The 20,138-nt window shown below is 40.6% G+C and overlaps 3 protein-coding genes across 3 annotated transcripts; 2 read left to right on the top strand and 1 right to left on the bottom strand.

Annotated features, from left to right (window-relative positions):
- Positions 1-960: 960 nt before the first annotated feature.
- LOC116180067 lies at positions 961-2,085 on the top strand. Its single transcript, XM_031499897.1, has 3 exons — positions 961-1,530; positions 1,613-1,738; positions 1,813-2,085. Exons 1-3 carry the CDS (start codon positions 961-963, stop codon positions 2,083-2,085), a joined length of 969 nt encoding a protein of 322 aa, XP_031355757.1.
- A 5,341-nt stretch (positions 2,086-7,426) lies between these two features.
- LOC116180417 lies at positions 7,427-8,094 on the bottom strand. The gene is made up of 2 exons (XM_031500390.1): positions 7,951-8,094; positions 7,427-7,901 (listed from the first exon to the last, which is right to left on the bottom strand). The coding sequence occupies exons 1-2, from the start codon at positions 7,993-7,995 to the stop codon at positions 7,545-7,547; spliced, it is 402 nt and encodes a 133-aa protein (XP_031356250.1). The 5' UTR covers positions 7,996-8,094; the 3' UTR covers positions 7,427-7,544.
- A 5,794-nt stretch (positions 8,095-13,888) lies between these two features.
- Positions 13,889-15,773, top strand: LOC116180066 (4-coumarate--CoA ligase 1-like). Its single transcript, XM_031499896.1, has 6 exons — positions 13,889-13,983; positions 14,029-14,147; positions 14,197-14,699; positions 14,747-14,900; positions 14,944-15,222; positions 15,267-15,773. Exons 2-6 carry the CDS (start codon positions 14,031-14,033, stop codon positions 15,771-15,773), a joined length of 1,560 nt encoding a protein of 519 aa, XP_031355756.1. The 5' UTR covers positions 13,889-13,983; positions 14,029-14,030.
- Positions 15,774-20,138: the final 4,365 nt, after the last annotated feature.

The raw sequence follows: 20,138 nt of genomic DNA, 5'->3' as shown, positions 1-20,138 counted from the left end.
CTACAGGCCCCATTCTATAAGAAAATTTTTTTTCAGGGTCGATCTGAGACAATTTTTTTTAGGGCCTCAAAAGAAGGCGGTGTATAACCTTCCTTTTTTACCAAAAACCGACCACACCAAAATTTCTCGGGAAAACACTTTTTTTTATTAATTTTGAGGCGTAGAATCCAAAACAATTCGTACTTTTTCGATTAGACTTCTCAATCAAAAGTTATAGACGAAAAAAATTTCGAAAGAAAATTCAAAGGGCTGTAACTTTTGAACTAGTAGCCCAATCTTGGTACTGTTTGAAAATATGGATTCTACAGGCCACATTCTATAAGAAAAATTTTTTTCCGGGTCGATCTGAGACAATTTTTTTTGAGGGCCTCAAAAGAAGGTAGTGTATAACCTTCCTTTTATCCCAAAAATCGAGTACACCAAAATTTCTCGGGAAAACACTTTTTCATATTAATTTTATTGCGTAGAATCCAAAACAGTTCGTACTTTTCGATTAGACTTCTCAATCAAAAGTTATAGTCGGGGCTAAAATCTCAGAAAAGCTCTCCGTTTCAATGCAAGAAGCATTTCATGTAACAATTGAGTTAACACCGGTTCTCCCCTATTTAGACCCCGTTGAATCCGAATATGCCATTTGCCAACTCGAAATTTCAACCGGAAGTGAGATATTCAAGATGGCGTCCAAAATAGCGCCAAATTTAAGTGTTTTTTTGCTTTTGGTCATATGTGTGCGATCCAAGTGTCTATCCCTAGGTTTTTTGGGGCGTAGAACACGATTAAATACTTAAAAATAAATTTGGTTAAGAAAATCACCAAGTTCACGTCGTGTTTGATAGGTATCGTGATCTTTCTGTCAAAGCCGGCACAAGAAAACACAGGTCGAAAGGTTTTGTCCCTGTACGGAGAGTTATCAAGAACGGTGGAGTTCCCCTGCCCAAAGATTGGACAAGCTTCCTTGCCATGTCAGAAAATAAGGCCGACCTCACGCGCTTCTTGAGTGAAGAAGCTATGAAGCATGACTTTGGCGGCTTAGAAGTGCTTGTGGCTGGTGGTTTTGTAGAAGCTACACATGTCCAGTCAACAAACGAAGCAAGAGACCTCACGCACTTCGTTGCAAACCACGAAGAGGCTGACACAAGGATGGTGCTCCACGCCGTCCACAGCGACTGTGAGTCTGTTGTTGTTTCTGTAAGGGACACCGATGTATTACTATTATTTATCTACCACTTTGAACAAATGATTTGCAAGAAATGTTGGATAATGTGCGGGACTTACCGTGAGAGAAAGTACATTCCTATTCACGAAGTTTGTCAAAAGCTTAAACCCAACCAGATGAAACATTTACTGGCTTTCCATGCAGTTACTGGGTGTGATACCACATCAAAGTTGGCATCAGTAACTAAAACTGGCGCATGGAAACATTACACAGAAGAAAATTCAGCACTCCTTAGTGGACTTGGAGCTACCTCTGACCTGGCCAGCGATGTACTCGACAATATCGAGCAATTCGTGGTGCAAGCTTTGTACAAGGTTTGTTGCGTCCCCTTATTCACCACAAATTATTTGCTGTTAAAATATTTATTTTTTTACAATTATGTCACTTTTATTTTAGGTTGGGCCAGACATTACAATGTCAAATGCAGCGCGCGTTTCTCTTTTTGGAGCTGTAAAGGTGCTGGAATTCTTGCCGCCTACCAGTGACGCACTGCGCTTGCATATCCTTCGGTGCCACTATCAGGTAAAATTAATATTTTAAGTGGCGTTTGTACATTAACTGTCGCAGGTATTTTCATATTAATTTATTTTATTTAGGTTTTTGTGTGGAAAAACTCCCACGTGGCCTTCCCCGAACTACCTGACCCTAAAAATTGTGGGTGGAAGGTGGAAGGCGGGCGATATGTGCCTATTCTCATGACTCTGCCATCTATCCCAAAGTCATGCCCGGAGTTTAGTGTTTGTGGCTGCAAAGGACTGTGTAACACAAAGCAGTGTGGGTGTAGAAAGGAGCCCTGGGTCCCTTGCACAAAACTGTGTAAGTGCAGAGTAAAGTGCTTGAATGGGGCAGGTGACGATGACGATGAATGACGAGTATTAATGTCAATTGAATTCAGAAAATAAAAGTCCTTTAACACTTGTTTAAAATAATTTTGAGCATTTAAACATGCTCTAAATCCCCTCAGACACAGCACATAATTTTCTACACATTTCGATAAAAAAATGATTTTTTTGGTTAATATTGGTGAAATTTTGTTAAAATATGACTTTTTAATGGTGATTTTCTTAACCAAATTTATTTTTAAGTATTTAATCGTGTTCTACGCCCCAAAAAACCTAGGGATAGACACTTGGATCGCACACATATGACCAAAAGCAAAAAAAACACTTAAATTTGGCGCTATTTTGGACGCCATCTTGAATATCTCACTTCCGGTTGAAATTTCGAGTTGGCAAATGGCATATTCGGATTCGGCGGGGTCGAAATAGGGGGGAACCGGTGTTAACTCAATTGTTACATGAAATGCTTCTTGCATTGCGATTTTCACAAAACTAGACCCGACTATTATAGACTAGAAAAAAAATTCGAAAGAAAATTCAAAGGGCTGTAACTTTTGAACTAGCACCCCAATCTTGGAAATGTTTGAAATTATGGGTTCTACAGGCACCATTCTATAAGAACATTTTTTTTCCGGCTCGATCTGAGACATTTTTTTTTCGGGCCTCAAAAAAAGGCAGTGTATAACCTTCCTTTTTTACCAAAAATTGACTACACCAAAATTTCTCAGGAAAACACTTTTTCTTATTAATTTTGGGGCGTAGAATCCAAAACAATTCGTACTTTTTGGATTAGACTTCTCAATCAAAAGTTATAGACTAGAAAAAGAATTCGAAAGAAAATTCAAAGGGCTGTAACTTTTGAACTAGTAGTAATCTTGGAACTGTTTGAAATTATGGATTCTAAAGGCCCCATTCGATAAGAAAATGTTTTTTTCCGGGTTGATCTGAGACAATTTTTTTCCAGCCTCAAAAAAAGGCATTGTATAACCTTCTTTTTTTACCAAAAATCGACTACACCAAAATTTCTCGGGAAAACACTTTTTCTTATTAATTTTAAGGCGTAGAATTCAAAACAATTCGTACTTTTTCGATTAGACTTCTCAATCAAGTTATAGACTAGAAAGAATTTCCAAAGAAAATTCAAAGGGCTGTAACTTTCGAACTAGTAACCCAATCTTAGAACTGTTTCAAATTATGGATTCTACAGGCCCCATTATATAACATTTTTTTCCGGGTCGATCTGAGACAATTTTTTTTCCGGCCCCAACAGAAGGCAGTGTATAACCTGCTTTTTTACCAAAAATTGATTACACCAAAATTTCTCGGGAAAACACGTTTTCTTATTAATTATGTGGCGTAGAATCCAAAGCAATTCGTACTTTTTCGATTAGACGTCTTAATCAAAAGTTATAGACTAGAAAAAAATAGACTAGAAAAAAATTTCAATTTTCAAAGCGATCGCACGTTTCTAAACAAACTATCATGCACACGGACTAACGGATGGTCAAAAATGGATCTGTTCCAAAATCGCTAGGATTAATTTCAGAAAGGCTCACGTATGATGTGCACGACGCTTTAAAAACTGGTACACGTATTCTTAAGGATATAACTGGTATCAGAAAGGTCCTGGTAGGTACCTCCTATATAATAATATAATAATAATAATACGCTTTTACTCCCCTTAAATGTGTATATAAGTGATATAACAATAGAAATATAAAAAAAGCTAACCCCATACAAAGTATAACTTGAGATATTAAGTAGTATTAAGCCTTTTATCTAGTATACTATTTTAAATTTTTAATGTATTTGAGTGACAAGTATTTGAATACTTTTTACTGTATTCGAATACTTTTCAAAGTATTCGAATACTTTTTATAGTATTCGAATACCTTTGATTACATTAGAATACTTTTGAAAGTATTCGAATACATTCTAAAGTATTTGAATACCTTTCAATATATCTGTATCTAATATTCGCTTGTGCTGGACGTAAAAGTATTTAGTATTCAAATACTTTTTCAAAGTATTCTGCCTCCCTTAGGTACTCTCTACGGGATTGCTTCAGTCCCATTTCACGTTACCTGTCTGGTCCTGTCAACGTACCATTTGTGCGTGCCTCCTTCAGCCTTTATCTATTGCTCTTTTCTTTGCGCTCCCATCACACGTTCTTCATGTTTTCTTCACGTGTCCTTTACTTTTCACGTTTGGACTATTTGGTGCATTCCGAAAAGGCATTAGCTGAATGATTATTTAGTTATTTTCGATTGGTCTAGTACGATATAATGAGGTAACGAGCCGCGCATTTAATTCTTCAGAGGAAGAAGAGAAAGAAGACGACGAAGATTGTGATAAGGAAAAAGGAAGGAAAGGTTGAGGGTGATGAGGATGAGAAGGACGAAGTTAGAATTGATATGGAAAAAGGAAGGAAAGATTGAGGGTGATGAGGATAAGAAGGACGAAGTTAGAATTGATATGGAAAAAGGATAAAGAAGTGAGAGGCAGAACAATACAAAAACAAGACGAATTTTCAGACAGCTCAATTTCTCTTCTTCTCTAGCGATTTCCACTCCTCTATACTTCCACCCACACGCATATGTCAGGATTACTTTGCGCTTGTCTTCCTTTTTATAACATGTATTACTTTCGCAAATTCTTCACGTTTACTTCATTCTTTCTTCGTCCTTCGTTTTCGACGCCTATTACACTTCCTCTTCGCCCCTCAACTTTAGAAGAATGGAGCGACATAAGAAGGAGCTGGACAAGGAAAGATAAGAGAAGAAATTAGACCTCACCCTCTTCGGTTCCAGATAACAGTTCTCTGTCTCTGATTCAGGTGTCACGGTGACATCACAGCTGAAACGTCAAAAAGCTTGCACGTGGGATCTCCTACAAACCAAATGTTCTGCAGATGACAGTGGACCATCCAGCGCCTCTCGAGGACCCTGATGATCCTCCTAATCTGGTCTCAGTTTTAGAAGCCTAAAAGATTCAAATTTCGTTGCGACTGAGCCTGGAATTGACTGGTCATCCGGCCCTTAATCTAAGCCCTGCCAACGGATGGGATAAATACCAGACCGGGTTCTCATCCGACAAAGACAGTGCGATGGCTCCGATATGAAGCTTACCCTTGTTACGGACGAACCCGAAAACGAAGCGAGCCTGCTATCGCGCAGCCGCGGAATACAAGCAGCGTCGAAACAGCCAGGGGGGTCAGTCGAGCTGGGAAAGTCACCCTTAAAGCGACCACTGAGACTGGTGGCTACGGTTCTCCTTCTTCCACTGCCAGTCCGAGGCACTCCAGCACCCTCCGCCCTTACGCACCATCTAGCCGCCACGCCGAGTCAACCGCGCCGTTCCCCAGCGCACTCCAGCCACTGCCGCTCAGCAGCGCTGCCACACCGACTCCTTCCCGTGGACTTTGTTGGACGCTTGTTGACTGTGTCTCCCACCAACCTCCACCCGGTAACAATTGGCGCCCAACGTAGAACACAGTCGAGTGCAAGACGCATTGGAATCCGCCAATGAGCGACTCAGTCATGGTCAACACGAGGAGCATGAAATACACCATCGCCAATGCATCTTCAGATATCAGTGCCTCCAGTACCACTACCTCTGCCACCATGACCACCGCTATCACCAGATCGACCTCAGAGCCAACAACGATTCCGGCCACGGTGACTCAAACCATCGACGATCTGCACCACCGTAAAGAGGGGCCCATTTCAGGACACGACCCACCTCCTTTGGGGTCCGGATCGTTGGAATTAATGGGACCGTACGCCACCACACCCACCGGGTACCGCCAGATCTTTGCCATAACAGATTTGTTCAGCATGGTGACGTCGACGTCGACCTCGGATGTCACCAACATGTCTTCGCACGATTTGGGTTCCCGAAGTCAATCATTTCCGAGAACGGCACGCAATTCACCACCATCACCTTGGACGCGACGTTACACAAATGGGGCTGTAAGCACTGTACCACACCTATCTGGCACTCCCAAGAAAACCCAGTTGAACGAAGGAACCAAGAGGTAAACAGGGTGCTCTCGTCTCTCGTCACCTTCAACCTCCAAACCAGAAGGAACGCGTCATCCCAAGCAAAGCCCTTTTGAGCTACGATCTGACCCGACCGGGAAAGTGGCGAACGAGAACCTCCACCCACAGGTGAAGACCGCCAGGCTGGTACATCGAAACCAACACTTACGGACCCGCGATCACCCAGTACCAAGTAAGGGCGCGGGTTATTGAGAGGAGCCGCGACCAGAAATCCGGGAACCTACACCCTAAATCGACGGGACCACACACCATCGAAGCTCTGACTGGAACCAACGCCTACTGGGTCCGGAGCGCGAACGACGAGCTCACTAAGGTCCACATCCATGACCTGCGAGCACCTACGCCAGCTGTTACGGACGAGCCCGAAAACGAATCGAGCCTGCGATTGGTCAGCGTGGCTCGCCCAATCAAAGCCGCCCATCAGAAATATAAGCAACGTCGTAACAGCCTAGAGGGCCAATCGAGCTGGGAAAGTCACTGAGACTGGTGTCCACGGTTCTCCTTCTTCCACTGCTCCCTGTCCGGGACAGTGACTTTATAACTTTTTGGTCCTAGTGATAGAGCCCGGGCCACATCCCTCCTTCAGACGAGGGGATCGAATTTGAGGGATTCATCCCAGATCCACCCCAATCGTTTAGCCATATGGAAATCTTTCGAACCCGAGCCCTTTCAGCTAAGTCATTGAATGCTAAGTACAAAGACTCCTGTCCCAAAAGAGCCTAGATTACGCTGAGCGAGTCCGTGGCCGTTTAGCTCGCATGGCCTGCACACTTCTTTCCTTTTTGTGGTCCGAGTTTCGCCAAGGTGTTCGCTTCATTCCTCGGAAGGTTTTACAGTTTCTGTTGCGAGCATGCGCATGTGGATCGCGACATCCTCGCGTTCGTAATCATGAGCTACTGAGAAGAACTGCTATTGGTCTACTACGATCCAATGAAGTGAAGAGTCTCGCGTTTCCAAGCTGACCTACATGTTTGTGGTGGATTGGTTGCTTCCAAGCAACCTGGAGTATTTTGATTGGTACATTTCACACTCCTTACCTGCGTCTCTAATTTAATTAGACATTATCGACTGTCGAAAAAGTTTGATGGTCATAGGCTTGTCAGAGGGGTTATTTTTGCAATACGTTCTGATTGGCCCTTTCCTCTAAATTTGGATGTGACAAATGAGCATGCGACACGTGATGTTTGTTCCCGATTAGTGGATTGTGCCTACCTGAGACCACTTCCTCCACCCTTTGCACGCCAAAGGTTTTACTACCGACTTACTGAATTTACTGGAACCTTTCTAAGTAATTTGGATATTTGCTGATGGGTGGTACTGAACAGAATTTATTAACAATTTTATTCATAGAGCTATTAAACAAAGATTTTGACCAATAATTCGTGCCCTTTGCAGAAACAACATGTAGGTTCGTAATCTATCGACACTTTACCAGAAAATATCGTCACATGCAGGGTATACGAGAATGCAAGTCAAGATATCGTACATCTTCTGGCAACGATTCGTCACACTCGCGGATAGATTAATGCACGCCTGAGCTTTTGCCTGCGTTGTTGCCGGATAGGCCTTCACCAAACCCGTGACGCTAACGACGCCAGTGGTGCTGCTCATGACTTCTGTGCGTTGCGCCTCGCATCTCAGGTAACACTTAAACTCTGCATTGTTGAACAAGGTCTTCTTATTGATCCACTGGTAGACTTGATCCGCCTTCACAGTTGTGTTGCAGATGCACGTGGAAATCGTCGGCCATTTCGACGTGAGCTCTTGTTCCGTGGTCTGGGAAACCTGGTAACTAAAGTTGATGAAACGCCAAAACTGCTTTTCTCGCACTTACCACAAGGTGAAGACCAACGACCAACGCGATCAATTCAAGTTTCATTGCTAACCGCTCGCAAAGATCTGCGGCCCATTGCAAAATGTGTGTTTCTTTAAACGTCGCTTATTCCGAAATCGTATCGTATTTCAAGCGGCTTATCTCCGTCGCTGACACTCCACAAATAAAGATGAAATATTCCCCTATTTTTCTCAATTTAAATTTTGTTTGAGTAACTGGTGAAATGCACACCGCAAAAGTCACTTGGTCCAATACCTTTGCTACACTATTGGCAGGAACCTTTAATATCGGATATGGAACCGTGACAGTTTTGCAATTGCGCGCTTTTGACAACCTCGAAGGAGACTCTGAGAAATGTGTTGAAATCAGAGTCAACAGCGTTGTCAAAACATTTTTCGGGCAAACATGTTGAAACGCGTATAATTTCAGTTCTATGAATCTCAAAAGCTGTTTGTAGAGTGATTACGTGAATTTCTTACACAACTGAGCATACTTGCATGAACTTCTAAGGGCATTTGTCTAGTAAAATCGCAGAAATCAAGAATGTAGAGATGAAACTAAACTTTATTTTGATGAGTAAACCGTATTATGTTTGCTAATAAATTATCAGAATAGTGTTGTCGTTGAGACGCTGGCAGCGGTTAGCTTGGGTACATTTTTAAAAAATTTTTTTTGGAATTTTGGGATTGAGATTTGATGGTTGCATTAAGCTGCCGAGAACCGAGATATGCCAATAAAAAATTAAGCTTCAGTCTCGTCCACACTATTTGCAATCAGTTACGCAAAGATAAGAGTAAAGAAAGCGTTGCGGTTGGTTAAACCCTTCCATTCTAAAATAACATTTGGTAACCCTTCATTTTTGAAACGTACCTACCATGGATGCCCTTCAGAGAGCCAGACGCCCAGTTCAGAATGGAGATAAAGAGGATAGCTGAGCAAATTTCCGAAGGAGAGCATTCAACTTGTCCTGAGGATGCTGAATGAGAAACGGATTACCTTGGCAGAGTTTGACTAGGTCACATGATGGATGATGGAGTTGACAAAACGGATCAAGACACGGAATATGAAGCTATTATAGAAATGCGACAGAAAATAACGACTGAAGAAATCGTAGGAACTTTGTTACCAGTGGTATTGCCCCCATCCAGTATTCCACTTAGCTCTGAAGGTGGACCAGAGGATTTCGACCGTCCAAGATCGAGATGAAGAAATTTTCAGGAGATTTCAAGGCTTGGCTAGGATATTGGGCTCAATTTGAGAAAATTGACCAGGATGGTTCTTTACCTACACGGCAGTGATAAGTTTCATTATTATATTCAATGACATGATGGCGTAGTTCTTTGGCTGCCTATGATGAAAGTAAAGAATTGTTTGGCCCAAAGACTCAAAGAGGATTTGGAATGGAGGTCAAACCAAAAAAAAAGTTAGAAACAAATTATTTCAGCCTACCTCAACCCCAGCCGGTTTAATAAACGCTTTTAAAGCGTTTTGAAAGGATAAATTCGGTATTGGTAGTATGGTAAACGTTTCTTTGTAGACCAATTTTATACTCTACGTTTAAAATACGATTTTTGTTCGTATATACTCGTATAAGCTATAGAGTTCACGTTCTACGTTGATAACATGTATATAAATAAACGTTCTTTTAGCAATAATTTAATAAACGTATATAATACCACTTTGATATACCATGCTGGAATATTGATATATTTACTTCCTCAAAATTACGAATAAAAATTAGGCATAATCTACGTATCAAGATTACGTATTATTTATGTTCAATTACCATTAATCTCTAATCATTACAACACTGTAGGTAATTACTGTACTGTACTGTACAGCGATAATTACATTTGTTTATTATACCACTCCCCTCCCAGACTCTGCCCTTCAAGATGATGAAGTAGCACAAAGACAAGGTAAATCAAAGACATCGTAGGTAACTGTTAATTAGGTTTACTACTTAATTAATCTTTTTGGAAGTAAACTCTTTTTCACTTGCAATCCACACAAACGTTTCACAATAAATGCGTCATGGAAGAAATCTCCCTCGACAATTAGAAAGCATGCGGGCGTTCCACAATAGTCAAATGGCATTTTACCGATAGAGCCACCGCATAAATGGCACTACTCGGCACCGTTTGGCCACGCAACCGCGGACTATAGTGTTAGGGTCGAAATGTCCTATAGTCTGTCAGCCGCAGTAAACATTTCAAAACCCACCGAAACCAGTAGAACTTTCTGTGACACGTTTCAATTCGTCTTCATGAAGTGATACAATTAAAATATGGGAGGAATTAATTATTCATTTCAGTTAAGTTAATAGAATTTACTACCAGCTTATGTAATTAGCAAACTTAATTCCAATTACAAATAATTGACGGTCACAAAGGCTAAATTTTAAGTAATCATTTTGACAACTTTCAAAGTAATTAAGGCGGTCTTCGGACCGCCCCCCAACATCGGCGTTTGCGCCCCCATTAATTAGAGCAATTAGTTTTGCGACTTATAAACAAAAGTGATATTAAATTACGTATTCAATTTATTCAATATCAATGAAAAGTTATTACCTTATTCCCAAGATTACATTTCACATTCCACGTCCTTTCTACTAACAAAGTTGCTCGTATAAGTTGCACCTTTGTCAACGGGTATGCTTGACTACCTACTGAACGCTTTATTTATAAGTTAAATATCCATTTCGTTCATTTATTACTTTTTGAAACTATAATAGAGCCCATGCATTTTTGTTTGTACAAGTTACGAAAATTTAGAGGATCGAAACTGCGTCAAATATAATATATGGTCCGTTTATGAGATTCATCCTATAGGGGCTCGCAAACTTGTTTTGCACCCTGTAGCAGATTAGTAGATTATGGTCACTTCATTGTCTACGGAAGCCTCCATTGGAGCTTTGCAACAGTTTATTAGATTTGTAGGACAAGACTTGATGAGTGGCAACACAACTACCTTCCAATGGTCCAGTAACTTCTTCGAATCATTGGATTGGAAAGCTATTGGAAAGGATACCGTTTTAGAGAAAATTCCGTGGAAATTCAATGTTGCTGCTGGTCCTGGTGGGGTGGATTGGGAACATATCATCCGGATACTAAAGGATATGATGAAACGCTCCATTGGATAGTCCACTCCTACCGTCTGTATAGTAAACGTCTCCAACTTAGCTTTAGAAAGGATTTTACCCAAAATCGTCCTGAACCCTTCATTTTCATGTCTACTTTATATCAGGAAATTAAAAGTTTCCATGACAGAGAGCCGTACCTGTCGCTTTACCTGTACCATGACTTTACCGGGCGCATCTGTGACATTGGTGAATGTCTATAATGACTCCTGTCGTCACTGACAGATTGACATTAATCAAAAGTTCTAAACCGGTCACAAAACACTTGATCCCGGTCTACAATCTATGTTTTTCCAAAGATGTGAGCGACTTCCGGGATAGTATCGTGTCAATGTTGAACAAAAAGGCTTTTCGTTCAACATTGGCACGATCCTATTCCGGAAGTCGCTCGCATCTTAAGAAAAACAGAGATTGTAGATCGACACAAGGTGTGCTGTGACCGGCAATCATTCCTGGCGAGAGTTATACACGGTGTCCATTTTTCGAGTGCCACTATGGGTATCTCACTTATCTTAAGAGATAGAAAGTTGGTTAAATTGGGGCAAAGTTGCAAATTTCCGAGCTGAATAAAAATCTGAAACGAAATTTGAAATATCGTCAATAGTTTAAAAGAGATATCGCAAAAAAACGAAAACTTTTGATTTTTGTTTTTAATTTTTTTTTGATAAACTAATAGTAGTAGACATTTCTAATTGACACATTATTCGGACATTTTTTAATGGAGATTTCAAATATGGCATCTTGTTTTTAATTACTTTCAAGATGACGGAGAAACACGTGGCAACTTTAGTTTTTCTTATGGGCGCCATATTGAATTTTGACATTTTGGGATTACGTCTTTTTCTCTCTTTACAACGATATATCACACATGGCGGTTCAGTATCACATTTTTTCCTGCATTTTTCCAAAAATACAATTTTTAATTTTTTGAGAAGAGTGCTTTGGAAAAACAAAACGTTCTTTTGTTGTAAACAAAAGTTGGACAGTTTGATCCATCTGTCTGATTGCAGCATTGTCAGAGAAGCACTCTTTTCAAAAAATGAAAAATTGTATTTTTAGGAAAAATATGATACTGAACCACCATGTGTGTGATATATTGTTGTAAAGAGAAAAAAAGACGTAATCTCAAAGTGAAAATTCAAAATTGCGCCCATAAGAAAAACTAAAGTTGCTACGTGTTTCTCCGGTATATTGAAAGTTATTAACTTTATTAGTTTATCATAAAAAAATTAATCAAAACTATTGAAGATATTTCAAATTTCTTTTCAGATTCTTATTCAGCATGAAAATTGGCAACTTTGCCCCCATTCAACCAACTTTCTATCTCTTAAGATAAGTGAGATTCCCATAGTGGCACTCGGAAAATGGACACCGTGTATATAAAATTGAAATTTTATATTAAAATACGATTCCGGGTAAAATTTAATACAAAACTCGTCAGTAAAATGACATTACCCGACTCGGAAATTAAAGTACTCGACCCCAAAGGAGCTCGTACTTCAATATTTCCTCCCCAGTAATGTGTCATTTTCCTGACTTTTATGTAAATAACTCGTCCCTCGTTGATACGAAAATATGGTAAAACACTTTGGTGGATCGCATCATTTCCCAAGGGACTCTTCTCATTGCATACGGTCTAAGGGAGGTTTCTGTTAAATTAACAATTTAAGGGTTTTTGAATGTGTAAAAGCCGAAGCATTCAGATCCTTGTATGAACTCATATTGATTCTTGATTTATAAAAGTTAAGCAATTAAAAACCTGCAAGAGCCTTTGAAAATCGCAAACAGTCTTAAAGCGCTTTCTTGATCCTCAAAGACTACAGCATTTTAGGCCCTTTAAATCCTTTCTTTTTCGGTTTTTTGTGTCTTTGGGGGGTTTCGTGGACAGCAAGGTGTTTTTAAAAAGAGCGAGAACTTTCGAAAACATTTAATAGCCTCCAAGGGCGGTTCCGCTTTCAGAAATTTTAAGAGCAAGACGTACAATTTTCTGTAAAAATGTGAATGGGACCTTAAGCACCTGTAAAGGGTTTCAAAGAACAGTCCCAAAAAGTCTTCAAGAGTTTTCCGAAAACCGTGCGTCCAAGAGTTTTTCTCTTTTCTTTAAGAAACGAGACTCTAAGGTATTTTGTGAGTTTTTAAAAGATCTCAAAAGCAGTAGGTGAACATTCGAAATTTCTAAAACTCAAAATCAGTGCATCTATGGATTTTTAAATCGCTTCAAGGGCCCTCAAGAGACTTCCGCAGACTTCAAAAGTCGCAATGATTCTTTCAAGGGTCGCAAATTAAAAACCAAGAGTTTAATCTTTTAGAATCCTTTATTAAAAGGACTCCCTAGTTTCTAACTGTAGTCTTCAAGGTTTGAGAATTTTTCTGAACCTTTAAAAGTTACTAAGATCTCTTGAAAGTTTCCAAAAATCTTTTAGAGCCCTTTAAGAATTTAACCCACGACAGGGGATATTGAAAATTGTCGAAATAAATGTTAGGGAATTGAAAAACCCTACGGGCACCTAGGTCTCCAAGAATTTCTACGAGCATGATGAGTCTTCGATTTTGTTGGATACTCAAATCCGTCCCATGCACGCGGTATTCTTCTACCAAGATCTAGATTTATGTCAAAATGGTACTGGGAGCTTTGCACAACCAAAAAATTGTGAAAAATGCATTCCTAAAGAACGAGTATTATACAGAAGGTAAAAGGAATGAGACAGAACCAACATATTTCGTTACTGAAACACTAAACTAGTTCAGTGTGTCGTATAAAAAAAACACTGTTGGCAATTTCTTAACGTCGATGAAGAAATGTTAACAAAAACAAACGCCGAGTTGCATTCTTCAATGTCGACTATTTCTCACGCACTCGTTCAAAGATAAGTTGCTTTCAAATTCCTTCCGCGGTAAGTTTTTGCATTTCTGACTTTTGTTGAGTGTGTTCCCACCAGGAATGGAATTTCGTAACAACATCATCAGCTGTGCACCACATACCAAGTTTGATTACACCAAAGGAGTAGGTTCAATCTTGTACGAGAAGATGCATGAAGCTCAATCAGCTATCGCGCAAGTATTAGCCCATTTCACTTGGGCAGTCGATAGAGGAAGTTTGGTTTCAGGTTGATGATCGAACTGGAGAAGTTGACACTTACAGAACACTTCTCGAACGTTGCATCCGCACCGCTAAAGCAATGAGGTCAAAAAACGTATCCGCGGGCGATATCGTAGTCGTCCACAGCCACAATCACAAGAACGCGATTGTACCGGTAATTGCAAGTTATTTTCTGGGGGCAATTCCAGCAGTAATCGACTACAGCTTGCCTTTAAGCAGCACCAAGCAACTGCTCAAAAAGATACCGCCAAGCATCACCTTTACCAACTCCCAGGGGATCAAGAAAATATCGGCGGCAACCCACCAGCTAGGGATGAATAGCGCAATAATCGACTTCGGCAAGTTGGACGAACTCATCGCGAAATTTACAGCGAACGATGGCTTCGCGCCAATTACCATCGAAAACCCCGACGAAACGGCGGCCATATTTTTTACTAGTGGCACGACCGGTTTGCCCAAAAAGATTGGTCTCAGTCATCGGCTGCTGCTGCGCTCCGTCGTTAATCTCCAGTAAGTGAGGCAGAAAGCCACCGTTCGCTCTAATCTCAACATTTCAGAAGCACATCGGTTCGCTTCACGACAATCGCCCAGAACACCTTCTGGATTTCGACAACGAACATGCTACTCAATGCGGTTCTAAACGGTGCCTGTCGAGTTTTAGTGCCGCAGATCGAATCGAGCAACCTCTGGTTGCTGATTCGCAAATATGAGGTAAGTCAATGTGACTTCGACCAAGACCATCTTCAAGTTCTAGGTGTCAGTCCTGGTCCTGGTACCTTCGCTCATTCCGAGACTGTTCGAGGGGCCAATCTCCAGTTTGGCACTGCTCTTGGTAAGCGGCGGTTCGCTCACGCCCGACGAAACAATGCGGTTACGCGCCCATCTGCCCGACACTGTAATACTGCCAGTTTACGGCCAAACCGAGCTTGGTGGAGCCTCGCTTAGTTTCAACGTCATCAATCCGGAAGATCTCAAGTTCGCGTACCAGAGAGTGAGCTCCTGCGGACGCCCCCACGCCGGCTACCAATACAAGGTAAGGGGTCGGAAATTGAACTGCCAAGCTTATCCGGGATTTAGGTTGTGGATCCCGACACGGAAGAGGTCTTGGGTCCGAATCGGGTCGGCGAAATTCGCATCAAGGCCGACTGCTTTTCGCCCGACTCGTGCGAGATGTCCGAGTGGGACGATGGAGGTTTCTACAAAACCGGCGATTTGGGTTACTACGACCGCGACTTCTGCTTCTACGTCACCGATCGAATCAAGGAGGTCTTCAAATACAGGACAACCAAAATAGTACCGTCCAAGCTGGAAGCGGTACTGAAAACTCATCCCGCCGTCGAGGATGCCGTTATCGTCGGACTGCCGCACGCCTACGATGGAAGTCTACCACTCGGTTTGGTCGTTCGGAGAAATGGCTTTGGGGATGTTTCGGACGGTGACATTGTGGAATACTACAACGCAAGAGTCGCCGATGGGGAAAGGTTAAGGGGTGGGCTTAGGTTCGTCGAACAAATTCGCACAACATCCTTGGGGAAGGTTAAGAGAATGGAAATGAGACAAATGGTTCTTCGGAGTCGATTGTAGAATAGAGTCAATTATCTCTAAAAGTGTTTGATTTGTTTTCTGTACCCATCAATTAATCATCCCGATGGTTTGGAGAAAATCAGTCCATTATTCGACGAATCCTTTGAAAAGTAGTTTTTCCTTCAGAGCTTACGAAACAGACGTGATAGTCACGTGAAATTCCGTGGCTGGGCGAGTAGCTGTCGAATCGTTCTCGACTCCATACGGCGCCTCCATAAATCCCTTGTGGACCTCTCCCAGATTTGGATTCTACGCACCAAAATTAAGAAGAAAAAGTGTTTTCCCGAGAAATTTTGTGCAGTCGATTTTTGGTAAAAAAGGAAGGTTATACACTGCCTTTTTTTGAGGCACTCAAAAAAAATTGTCTCAGATCGACCCGGAAAAAAATTTTTCTTATAGAATGTGGCCTGTAGAATCCATAATTTCAAACAGTTCCAAGATTGGGCTACTACTTCAAAAGTTACAGACCTTTGAATTTTTTTTCGAAATTGGTTTCTAGTCTATAACTTTTGATTGTGAAGTCTGATCGAAAAAGTACGAATTGTTTTGGATTCTACTCACCAAAATTAATAAGAGAAAGTGTTTTCTCGAGAAGTTTTGGTGCAGTCGATTTTTGGGATAAAAGGAAGGTTATACACTGTCTTTTTTTGAAGCCCTCAAAAAAAATTGTCTCAGATCGACCCGGAAAAAAATTTTTCTTGTAGAATCCATAATTTCAAACAGTTTCAAGATTGGGTTACTAGTTCAAAAGTTACAGCCCTTTGAATTTTCTTTTGAAATTGGTTTCTAGTCTATAACTTTTGATTGAGGAGTCTGATCGAAAAAGTACGAATTGTTTTGGATTATACGCACCAAAATTAATAAGAAAAAGTGTTTTCTCGAGAAATTTTGGTCCAGTCGATTTTTGAGATAAAAGGAAGGTTATACACTGCATTTTTTTGAGGCCCTCAAAAAAAATTGTCTCAGATCGACCCGGAAAAAAAATTTTCTTATAGAATGTGGCCTGTAGAATCCATAATTTCTAACAGTTCCAATATTGGGCTACTTGTTCTAAAATTACAGTCCTTTGAACTTTCTTTCGAAATTGGTTTCTAGTAGGGAATGCAATCCCGCAGGAAAATCTCAGTCCCGGTATTTGCGGGATTGTTAGATGTTAATCCCGCGGGATCCCGGAATTTGCGGGATCTCGCAAAACTTTAAACAAATTGGCAAATAAGCAATCCGGTCCGGTTAACTTCTGTATTAAAGTAAATGTCTAATTATCACAATATTTAACAAAAAAGTACCTTCGACTTAGAACTCAAAAAAACCTTACCTGTAAAGCACAAAAAGTCTTCTAAAGTGCCTCAAAAATCATAGTACATTTTTAACGAAAAGAGTCAATAAATTATTTAAAAAATAATTCGCCGTTATCAGTTTCATTAACAAAGTAAACAGAGTCGTCCCCTTGGTGGACAAATTCCTCAGTCCCGCAAATCCCGCGGGATCCCGCTCCATTTATGTGCGGGATTAATCTCGCAAAAATGCTGTGGGATCCTGGTATTTCATGAATAGCATTCCTCTCAAGGTCACACATTGTCCATAACCGCATTTTTTGCGATGTTAAATTACATATTTAAGGGCATCAAAATTGTTTGTGGTGTCAAATTACATTTCCTTGATCCCCAAGACCAATGACACCATTTTTTGGGATCATTAACTTTCGGAATGTAATTTGACACCACAAAAAACGAGATACGGTAACCAAAGCTTGCTCTTTGACCTACTTTTCAAGGTTTTTGACAGTGGTTTTGCAGTTAGCCCGCCATCTTGGATGCTACATTAGGCCAGTCACTTCGGATCCACGCAAGAGTTACTTAAGTTCCAATTTACCATTAGGAGTACTTCAGGGTAATTTCTTTTCACTTAACACTGATTAATTGAATTGAATACATAATCATTTGCACGTAACCTTATAATTCAAAAACTTGCATGTAGTCTAATTGTCCGGAAATAAATGTCCCATCAACACAGTCCGCGCGTTTGGTGAACGTCAATTTGATAGAACTGTCTTTTTGCTTTACCAGTACCATCGGAGGAACGGACTACTCGATTCATCGATGGCTTTTTTGACGTCTTGAGTCTGTTAGCTCCTTCCTTTCTGCTGGGACACGTGGCCGTCGTAAACTGACAGAGCTCTTCTTTACTCTGAGGACTTCAGTATTCTTTGAACCCATTCAAAACCCAAGAGTTTATATTTAAGGATCAAGATTCGTGGTTTCAGATCCAAGCTTGAAGGTTTAGGATATTGGGAGATTTTTATATTAGAAATTTCCGAAATAAAAGCTGGATTCAGACTCAAACTTAAGATTGAGATTTTAAGTTTTGATAATTTGGAATGCAAAAGTTGTGATCCATGGTTAAGGCCCAAGATTCAAAACAGTGTTAAGATTGTTTAAATTGCAGGATTTGATCATTTACGGATTAAGAAAAAAGTCAAAAAGTTGTGTTCATAATTGGATTGGATTCAATGATCAAATCCTTTAAATCTGATAGTTAAAAGAACCGTGACATTCCAAAATGAAGATTTAAAATTCGATACTTGAAATACAGAAAACAAGAGTGTGAGATTTTCGAAACTCAATTTTTCCGTGTCCACTTTACAACTGGAAGGTTCATGACGCATAATGTTTCATTCTCAGCACTTTTAAAGTCAGAAATTACCCAAAATAAACTTGCTAAGTGGTCTTAAAAAAATATATACGAGCAAGATAACACTACGCTATCAGAGAAATTTTTGTTTGCTTGGTAAACGCAAAGGTATCGTGTTTTAGCATAATCGAGGCTGATAAGAAGAAGTTACACAAGAATAAATGAAAAACACTTTAATTTGAGCACATGTGCACATATTTAAACTGCGAGGTTGCGAAAGTTTCCATTTCCAGTGCCCTTTACCTAGCATTTGGTTTCCAGTTGCTTTGTTCAAAAATGTCTTCAGTCTACTGTTTTCAATCGGCAGCCAAGTTTGCACAGCGACCCTGTTAGTAAAAGGGATAAACTAAGATCATTTTGAAGGAATCTTGGTTCGAAGATAGCGGAACCAAGCGGTCTAAGGTGGAACTAACAGGGTTTTGACGCAAAGTAGAGAAGGTATCCGGCAAGAAAGGCGCCAACAGAGTTTCACCAGCTGCTTGTGTTGGTGAAATAGAGTCGCAAAGAGCATCAAAAGTAGTAGTGAGAACCTGAAGAGATCAACTTAACGAAGGAGGCTACAAATGCGATTTTACTACAAAATTTAAAAAAAAAATTAGGGACGAACGAACATGCAAAAACGGCCCGGGAGTTCTTTTGTAGAACTCAAGGCTGTGGTAGTAAAGTAGAGAATCTAAGTGACCGCTGACGACACCAAAAAGGCGTCAGTTGCCATGTAGCTTGTAATAAACAGTCTGTAGGGAATCAGTGGAATTAACAATCGTCTTTTCCGCGTCTTTTGATTTCTATAGCGCATTGTTTTCTTAATAGCTTCAAGAAGTCTTGCTACGGTAACTGATCAAATCACAGAGTAAACATGATGTCATTTCGGCAGCGTGGAAAAGGCAACGTGCCATATTTGATTTATGCGTCAGATTGATTTATTACCCTATCTTTCGTTTGGTTCGTAGTGTAGAAACGAAAGAAATGAATCAACGATTAAAGATGATTGTCTTTCATGCACAAGAATCCATTTTGTAGGAGTTTCAATTAAGTAAGAAAAGGTAGGGATTATCCCGGCAGGCATTCGTTTTTGGGCTACGAGATCGTTAAATACCGACTACCTGCTCGGACACACTTATATGGATCTTGCACCAGTAAATATGTCGATTTCGTTGCCAGAAGAGAACCTCAAAACCTCAGAGGTCGCAACTCGAGAATTTTGGAGTTTCACTTGTGTCTGGCGTCTTGCGACTTGTAAGTGAGGCCGGATTTCTCGAGGAAGTCTACCTACTGGGATTTTCGAGAGGTTGCTCTTCTCCGATTCAAGTTTAATGGCGTTCTTGCCCATCTTGAACACCTTGTCAGAACATAAGCCTGCACTTTTAGGGTGAGTGCTGTCCTTGTCTCGTCGGCTGTGTTTATGACGTCGGAGGCTTTAGGTACCACGATGACAGTGGGCTTATGAACTTACCCAAAGGAATTTTTACACGTTCGCAAATTACTGTTTTGATAGCAGCGGAGTAACTGATGCTGGATGTGGTAGGAAAGGACGCCTTGAACACCAATGCATCCAAGGAGGACTGCATATACTTCAAAACTCATCAAAGGCAAGTTTAGAGAGCCCGGCTAACGACCTCCTATCGGCAGAAGTGTCGGGAGCGCTTGGAGGGGCCCTCCTCTGCCTCCATGGAG

Source organism: Photinus pyralis, unplaced genomic scaffold (genome assembly GCF_008802855.1).
Source record: "Photinus pyralis isolate 1611_PpyrPB1 unplaced genomic scaffold, Ppyr1.3 Ppyr1.4_LG9, whole genome shotgun sequence".
NCBI classification, from domain to species: Eukaryota; Metazoa; Arthropoda; class Insecta; order Coleoptera; family Lampyridae; genus Photinus; species Photinus pyralis.
The sequence above is the reverse complement of the archived record's forward strand: the minus strand, read 5'-3'. Positions and strand labels throughout refer to the sequence as shown.

Coding starts and splice junctions, on each gene's coding strand:
- LOC116180067 (XM_031499897.1), top strand. CDS start 961: ATGTCAGAAAATAAGGCCGACCTCACGCGCTTCTTGAGTGAAGAAGCT. Junction 1,531..1,612: donor TGGTGCAAGCTTTGTACAAG/GTTTGTTGCGTC, acceptor CTTTTATTTTAG/GTTGGGCCAGACATTACAAT. Junction 1,739..1,812: donor TCCTTCGGTGCCACTATCAG/GTAAAATTAATA, acceptor TATTTTATTTAG/GTTTTTGTGTGGAAAAACTC.
- LOC116180417 (XM_031500390.1), bottom strand. CDS start 7,995: ATGAAACTTGAATTGATCGCGTTGGTCGTTGGTCTTCACCTTGTG. Junction 7,902..7,950: donor TCGTTGGTCTTCACCTTGTG/GTAAGTGCGAGA, acceptor TTTAGTTACCAG/GTTTCCCAGACCACGGAACA.
- LOC116180066 (XM_031499896.1), top strand. CDS start 14,031: ATGGAATTTCGTAACAACATCATCAGCTGTGCACCACATACCAAGTTT. Junction 14,700..14,746: donor CGCTCCGTCGTTAATCTCCA/GTAAGTGAGGCA, acceptor TCAACATTTCAG/AAGCACATCGGTTCGCTTCA. Junction 14,901..14,943: donor TGCTGATTCGCAAATATGAG/GTAAGTCAATGT, acceptor TTCAAGTTCTAG/GTGTCAGTCCTGGTCCTGGT.